This window comes from Diorhabda sublineata, chromosome 4, assembly GCF_026230105.1.
Source record: "Diorhabda sublineata isolate icDioSubl1.1 chromosome 4, icDioSubl1.1, whole genome shotgun sequence".
Taxonomy (NCBI): domain Eukaryota; kingdom Metazoa; phylum Arthropoda; class Insecta; order Coleoptera; family Chrysomelidae; genus Diorhabda; species Diorhabda sublineata.
In genome coordinates this window covers 28,714,301-28,723,130 of record NC_079477.1, presented here as the reverse complement: position 1 = coordinate 28,723,130, position 8,830 = coordinate 28,714,301, and the positions used below count along the sequence as shown (strand labels likewise).

General features: G+C 28.5%; 1 protein-coding gene across 1 annotated transcript in view; it reads left to right on the top strand.

The window, feature by feature from the left end:
* The first annotated feature begins 3,914 nt into the window (after positions 1-3,914).
* The window catches only part of LOC130443297 (uncharacterized), a 194,369-nt gene continuing 189,453 nt past the window's right edge, over positions 3,915-8,830 (top strand). The window contains exon 1 of the mRNA XM_056777865.1: positions 3,915-4,887. Within this exon, the coding sequence (XP_056633843.1) occupies positions 4,802-4,887 (86 nt within the window). The 5' untranslated portion in view covers positions 3,915-4,801. The remainder of the gene's footprint in view (positions 4,888-8,830) is intronic.

Here is an 8,830-nt window from a genome sequence, read left to right as displayed (position 1 = left end):
CATCAATGGAAAAATGACTTGATAGCAGTATTATAATAGGTTTACATTTCGAATTTAAATGATTAAAGATAATAAATTATACACAAGCCATATATGTTGCTATAATCATTTCATTCAATCTGTAATTAGGTACATTACATTATCACGACATATAATTCCCGATATTTTGTGGTATTGTGTACATACACAAGCTGCACAATACATATTATTTCTCTTCCCCAACCTAATATTTTGATTTTAAAAGAAAAAATAGAAGAAAAACTTTAACAGTGTAATGTTAGTTGCCTACATTTTATATATATAGAGTGTTTCTAAATTGAGATGAGTCTTTCTTATAACGAAATTTCTTCAACCTACCTCTTTCAGGTAATTATCAACCTTAAAAGGTGTTTACTAAAATTGAGTTTTAATTTTTTTTTAAATTTCAATAAAGCTAGAAAATTCTGTAATTTTCGTATACTTGTAAAAGACTTGCCGGTATATTTTCAATATCCCTTAAACGAGGGTGAAATTAGAAACCCTTAATTTATTTCAAATCAAAAATTTTTTTCAAGATGGAGTTTTATGCAATAAAATTATAGTTTGAAAACTTTGTTTTATTCCAAAATATTTTTTATTGTTAAATTATAAATTATGGTGTTTTTTTTTTCGTCTGCAGCTATTGGTTTTGGGAAAAACTCCATTTTAGTCAGTACCTTCTAATGGTGATATTTTTTAAAAAGGTGGGCTGAGGAAATTTGGTTATGAGAAAGATTCTTCCTAATTTCATACGAGCAATCACCTCCTGAATTTTGTCGTATGAATTTAGAAACAACCTGTACATATTGAAATGTGTTATTAAGAACAAGACAAAGTGTGTTTATTTTTCATCAATAATTTTCTGAAAAATTTCTAGCGCCTAGTCAGTTTATCGTATAAAAATATCTATAAAACAATTTATTTACATTTTACATATACATTTCCTTTTGTTTCTCATTCTTTTGGGACAATATGTATATCATCGCGTTTATTTAAAGCATGAATAATGTGAAGTTACAATGTTTACCAGTCTCTCGAAGACTTTTATTTGAACAAAGTAAATCAACGGCAAACAATTTGAAGTACAAAGATACACAGCAGCTGCGCTTGTCATTTAAGCTACATAATTAAGCAAAAACTAGTACATACTTTGTAAAATAAACTAACAGCATATATATGATTCTTAATTAGAACCTCTTAGCAAATTTCAAGTACCCACTGTTTTTAGAAAGCAGAACAAGTTTTTACAAACATAACGTTATACTCTTTACGTATTTATAATAGGTATACTAAAATACCACAATTTTTCGTTCATTGTTATCTCTAAGTTTATAAAACACATAGTTTCCTTTTTTTATACCCACCTCCAATAATCATCTTATTGTTATCCTTTTATTTTTTTTAAAATCCAATTCGTCATTTGGGTTGTTCAGTGTGGACGTTCCAAATCTGCCCCTCTTATTGTTCTCATACGTATACGTATAAACGTATACGTCTTCTAACAATGGGCTTCATTGTTTGTTTTCGATAAATAATTTAAAAAACGAAGTATTCAAAACAAAATGTGAAGCAGAGACTCGTGATATTACAAAAATTGAAAAATATTGTTCCGCCGTTAAGTCAATATTGTTCGGTTTTCATCGTGTTTTTTCGTGCTTCGAAACAAAAATGCCAAATACCTATATAGTTTCATTAAAAAATTGCAATATTTTATAACAAACGAAATTACTTTTTATTAGTTTGCCGTTTTTTAAATTACATTCTACTTCAATTTGTCGAAGGTTTGTTTTATATTCGTTCATCTCCTTTACGTTCAATTTGTATATTTCTTTCAAAGCTTCATTCATTTTGATATTATCTATGATACCTACTTCTCATTTCTCCGTATATTTTGAAACTATTAAAATGATCTATAATTGAAACAATTATTTGTCATTGAATTAATATCGATTTTTTTTATAAGGAACAAAATAGTTTTGAAAACGACATTTTTTAGAGTAATCGCAATGTACAGTGTTGCTTCATTGAATGTTAACGATATTTTTTACTATTCCACTCTTGTATCGAAACATCTAATTATTTTAGTACTGTAATAGAATGAATTAATTTTTTTTGATAATGTTTACTCGTCTGGATTCGCGATAAAAATTGATTTAGATTTCACATTTTCAATTTAGGTGTAAATTGACGAAAGTAGTGGACGCCATGTTTTGTGATCATGACGTCTGTTGGTTCTGTAAACAAATATTCATTGCCTATCTTGAATAAATTTCACAATATTTTAGATAAAATATGTCGTATTTTGGGGTTATTTAGAAGTTCAATAAGCTATATAGTGATAAGTCAGATTAAATGACAGTATGATGTGATATTATGTAGGCTAATGCTTCGCATATAAGGCTGTTGGACATGAAGACAATTGAATGTTGTTTAACAGTGTCGATAGCTTTCCAAAATTAAAATTAAATTAAAGCCAACAACAAGAAGGTTAGATTTACAGCAGAAGACGAAAAAGTTAGTTTTAGAAATGTGCTTAAATATAGTTTGCCTGTAATGTGGAACTTTTCAAAATCAAATCGGTTAAAAAAGTTGACAATCAACTACCGATTATTTTAAAATTGATTTTATTTTATGATCAACATTTTTTGACTGCATGTTGCTTAATCTGTCTTATTTGAGGCGGTCTAAATTATCTTGAAATAACTGAATTAACCCCAAAGTTGACAGTGCGGATTACACTGGGAAAAATATTTTAACCCATCGCACATATCCAAGATCGTGGAATCAGATGATATTAAATCTTCTAGACTAGCATCTAAGGGCTTTTATTAATCGAAGAAAGGGAATTAAAAGTAGACCTATATAGGTACGAAATACTTATGACTACAAAAAATAATCTGTTTCTTGTTGACTATTTTTATATGAATTCAGTAACGCTATATTTGAAATTATTTATTCTGTATATACATGTATGTTTGTAATTTTAAGTGTCGCTTTGATGTATTTTGAGAAATAGATATCCCATGACATTTTTGTGATGTATGTATATCCTGAACACATGCCTCGTTTTGTTTATTCAATAGTTTTTTATCGTAACTGAATAACATATTTTCTCGAACAAACGTAATTTGATGAAATGGAAAAAATAGTAAATTAAATAAAACATTGATTACACATGTTATGCTATCGTTATCATAGCTAATTTGTAAAATTGCAATAAGTAATTCTTATTTTTCATTTATTACCTTCTGAATTATCAATTTTTGTATAAAAGCTACCTTCAAAACCTTTTAAAAATATGACTGCATAAAATTTTTTGAACGCCAAGCAAAACAACGTAACGATCTATCCCCTTTAAGTCGAACTGAAGGATATTTCATTCCTGAGTGCTTACTTTGTAAAATTTCAAATTGTATTAATTTTTCATCTAAAATAATTATTATTTATATATATTTGGCACATATACAATAATAACTCCAATTCACAGGAACATTAAACAATAGGGATACATGTCATTTTGCTCTAAATAAAAGCCTTATCAACCGTGATGAGTAGAACATTTCTATAAAGCTGAAAGTTGAAATTAATATAAAACATAGATACAATATAATGGATCTAATTTCTTCCATGGAAAAAATGAATAGAATGGTGGGTGATCTGTGTTTTATGTAACGTTTGGTTTTTTAATAGTAAAACACTTTTACAGTAAGGCAATAAGCAAAAGTTAAAAGTGCCTATTTTTTTCAAAAAACCATCGCATTTGAAAATTACAAATACAAAACACAATTTTTTACGTCGTTCTTCTAGTCTATCCCCTTTAAACTAACAGTCGTGGATCTATCTCTCTCTTACACACGTAGAGTAGATCTAAAAATGAAAAGCGAATATACTCAACTGGATTCGAACGCTTGTGAACTCTACGAAATACGTCATTTATTTATTATAATAACTAAACTTCCAGAATGATGAAAATTTAAACAAAATGATTAAATATTTCACTATTTTAGTTTAACTTGTGCAGTTTTTGTTCTTTCGATATGATTTTTAAATAGAAATATTTGAAATGTAGAGTTATTAGAGAGGCTGGGTGACGTGGCTTCCATGGTTGAAGCAGCTGCGTCGTGTCGTTGATTATTTTACTACTCTCTCTCTCTACACTAGCGGTCTCCCCTCGTGCTCGCCAAGATAGACTATCCCGGACCTGTTTTCGTGCGATTCACGTTAAACCTAAACCAAGATGTCGAATATGGCGCTATAGCAGTTGAATTAATATAGAAATTGTATTTTGAAGTCAGGAAAAATACGTAAAGTTCGGGGTGTATAATTTTATAAACATTTTTTTGTGATAAAATTGGTGACGAAGTGTATTTTCCTGAAACGACGGTAGTTGTGAAAATAACGGTTTAAAATCTAACACGTTTTTAAATTACAACACGTTTTTTCCTTATTAATTTCGCTGATATTGTGATAAAATGCTTTTATTTATTATTTACAAAAGACGGTAATATTTTATTTCAAGATAATACGTGGCAAACTACGAAATTCCGTATCCATAGTTCCAGTGTTTAGTATAAGCTTTTCTACCTTATAAATAAACCTTTTCAAACTAATTATTCGTTGAAATAGAACTCTCTACAATGTGTATTAAGTAAATTAGTTGAAAGATACTTATACAATTAACATTAGCTTTACAAACGTAAACGGTAAATAAATATGGAAATAATGTGAATATTTGCAGTGTTGCTGTGTTTTTCATAATAAATTGTGCTTAAATGTGTATGCTATGGAAATTCATTCCATGAGGATTGATCATGGGCCAGTTCAGACTAATACAATGTCATACCCTCAAAGGCAAACCCAAAATCACAGGTAAGTTTTAAATTCAATTTTTTCGACGGAAAATTTCAACTCATAGTTTTTTCTTACAACTTAGTAATATGTATTTTTATTTTCGATTTTTAAGAATAATTGTTAGGAAACTAAATGTCTATATATAATGATTCACGGAAATTGTAACAAAAGGTAAAAGTTTCATGAACAAAAAGAATATCTACTTATGCCTTAATTTGTTAAAATTATGTAGATGCGTATTTCTAAAATTAAATATTTATTTTTAACACTGTAGGTTTGGCAACAATTTATTTAAACAAGAAAATGTCAAAATACTTTGAAATAAGCACTGCAAAAACTTAATACGTTACCGAGCGATTTAAAAAAAAATCTGTTTTTGAATAGTTAATTTCTAATAGATATCAGTATTTCTTGGAAATTTTTATACTTTAAAGGAGTATGTTAGTAAAATGATATGGTAACTCTTAACTACAGTGGAAACTTCTATTTCTAGTTTTCTACCCAATTAACTGAAATTGCTTACTTAAAATATGGTACAATAGATAATAGAGTTAATATTCAAATTCACATTTATGTTTTGCCTAGAATTAAATTATTCAATTTCGTAAAAGAGTACGAAGTAAAGTTTATTCCATAATACAAAAGTAGTATTTTTGTAGTAATCCTGTATTGATATCAAATAGATCTCAAATTTTTTAATTATTAAAACTTCACCAAGCTTCATCGCACTGAAAACCAAAAAAAATATTAAAGTTTTAATATTTCAAAAAATTATCTCCCTCGAAATATTCTGATATTCTTCAAAATCAAAAAATAATTTCATTTCTCGAATCAATATTTATACATTTTCTGCATTGAAGTTTTTTGTAATGATTATTTTTCAAAAATATCTAGCTCGAAAGTGCGTATCATTAGATACAAGTTCATTATTCTTAATTGAAATTCAAATTTTAACCAAATCTGTTATTCGTGTTACTTTCTTTATTCATTTATGAAAATTCAGATATTTTCCTGATTTTCACGCTATAAAATTTTTTTTATATAAGTATTTACATCTTGTGAAATCGTTTTCCACTTTTTCTTTTAATAAAAAATTAGCTAGTCTCCCTTGATTTAACAGCTACTAGTTTTTAGAAATAAAATAAGGATTAATGTATTAGTTTGAAGTACTATAATTTTGGACTAAATTTTTTATTACTAAAACAAGTACCTATTTAAGTCTGCAGTATGAATATTCCATTTGCAAGTATATGATAGATACAATGAGGTTTAGTAATGTATTAAATGACTTTGTAGTCATATTAATAGTGAAGTTATGTTATTTTTCATGCCAATTCCTTCTGTTATCTACTGTGGTTCTAATAATCTACTTAAACTTTCAAATACCATCGTATTTTATAATTATTGACAAGTACCAGCTTGCTAAATTTGTCCAATTTTACTTGATGTTGGATGTCCAACAATTGCAGCAGGTACAGTTATTCAATTTAACTCTTGTTAAATGAACCCTATTAAAAGGTATGTATGTTTGTAATACATCACTCAGTAAGTCGTGTGACCAACTAAGAAAAATCGATTTTATTCATCAATGAAATCTACTTCAAGAGCATTCCAACGTTTCTCTAACTTCTCGATGCCGTGCTTGTAGAAGGATTTATCTTTTGCCCTAAAAAGGGCTTCAGCTTCAGCTATTGCTTCTTCATTTGAGCTGAACTTAATACCGACGAGCATTTTTGGATCAGGAAGTATTTTGAAGTGGAATTCGTTCAATTAACCATCGTTGCTATCGACTTGTGAATCAGCGCATTGCCTTATTAAAACAGTGGTATTTTCTTCGATATATGAGGCCGCTTTTCCTTGATTTTTGCATTCAAACGATACAACAACTCTATGTAGTATTCGCTATTGATTGTATCTCCCTTTTGGAGATAGGCGATGACCAATATTCCATGTGCATCCCAAAATATTGAAGCCATAACCATCCCTGTTGACTGTTGTGCCTTTGGACGCTTCGGACGTGGTTCACCGGCTGTAGTCCACTCAGATAATGATCGTTTTGATTTCGAAGTGAGGTTATGGATCCATGTTTCATTCATTGTCACATATCGACCAAAAAATCTGATTTATTACGTGTAAACATGGCCAAACACTTCTCTGAATCATCAACACGTTATTGTTTTTGATCGACTATTAGTAAACGCGGCACCCATTTTGAAAAAAACTTTCTCATGGTCAAATTATCATGTTTAATTGTAAACACAATGTTTTCTGATATCTTTATGGCTTCAGATATCTCACTCAATTTCAATTTACGATTAGATAGAACCAATTTGTGGTTTTTTTATGTTTTCTGGAGTAACCACATCAATTGGACGACCAGAACGTTTACCATCTTCGACTACGTTTGAATTCAGCAAATCAATAACAAATGGTTCTTTTCGATGGAGCAGAGTCCGGATAACACTTTTGAAGCCATTGCAGAGCTTGTATATTATTTTTTTTTTTTCGTTAAGATCAATGATAAATTACCACACGAAATTATTTTCAATCCATTGTTTTGAAAATATTGAAAGTAGCACTTAAATAATTGTAACTTTTTTCTGACTAATCGAAATGTTATGAAATTTTTTCAAATAGTCTTTTGAAACTTGGTACTTCATAAACGTCATATGGATTTGACAATGGCAGTGCGATCTGTGTATCAGTCACAAGACTTATTCAGTGATTATATATAATATTTTTTGATTTGTCTTTACACTTTATATGTTGAGGTAATTTGAGGTTATTTTTTAAAAACTATTCACTGAATATTTGTGTAAAGAAATTGTGAACATGGAAATACTATAGTTTCAAAGAAATTTGATAAAAAATTTTGCATTTTAAAGAACATTGACTCAATTATTAAACATACAAAGAAATTTTGTGATTTTTTTCTTTTGCTGTTACGTTCTGCTAAATTTCTAAATATATAGAAAGCAAATGAATTTATCATCACATAGTAATATCAATTTATTAACTTCTAATTGGGGCAGTTACCTTTTTTATAGGTTAAAATTGAAATTTACAATATATAACAATTTTTGAAATAATTTAATTCTTATTTATCTAAGAATATTTAATTTGAATTGCAAACTTTCATCAACAAACCAAATGTGTTGATAAAAGTCATGTTTTTAAGAATGTAATTAAGCTACATTAATTGGTGAAAGTTAAGTGTAAAGTTGGTGTTTATAATTTTTTAATTGCTTCATTAATGGCTATAGTTCAATTTTATGAAATATCATTTTTTGTAGGTAATAGGCATTATACCCCAAAAGTAAAAAAAGGTTCGTGAATCCAGAATTTAACGCACATATTATGTACATTACCCATTAAATATATCGCTCCTATCTAATGGAAAATTTGTTAATTAATGTGGTTGCTCTAGCATCAGAATAAAATTTTCCTTGCTTCATAGGAAATATGTAGGGTCATTTGTAATTTTTTTTCTGATATATTTTGTTATAATAATGGTCTTTAGAGCCCACTACAAATAGAAACAAGAAATCGGAGAGTTTTTTCTACAAAATATTCCAAAAAGTAGCTTTGCCAGCTTATTAGATATCATTATTTATATATTTTGTTATCTTGAATTTGTTGCTCATGCATTTTGGAATTACCAGGAATTACATGGAAATAAAAAAAAGTTTTTGAGAAAAATATCGTTAAAAATGTCTGAGATTGTTTGGAATTTGTTTTTATAATCATGGTCTACAGAGCTACCAACATAATAAAAACTAGAAATAGAGAAAAATTTTCCTGAAATGAGTGATGTTCTATCAAGGCAATGTACCAGCTCGCACATCCGTTATTGCAATGGCCAAAGTTAATAAATTGAAGTTTGAATTGCTACCTCATGCATCCTATACCCCAGATTTAGCCCCCTGGTATTATTTATTGTTGCCAGACTTGAAAAAATGGC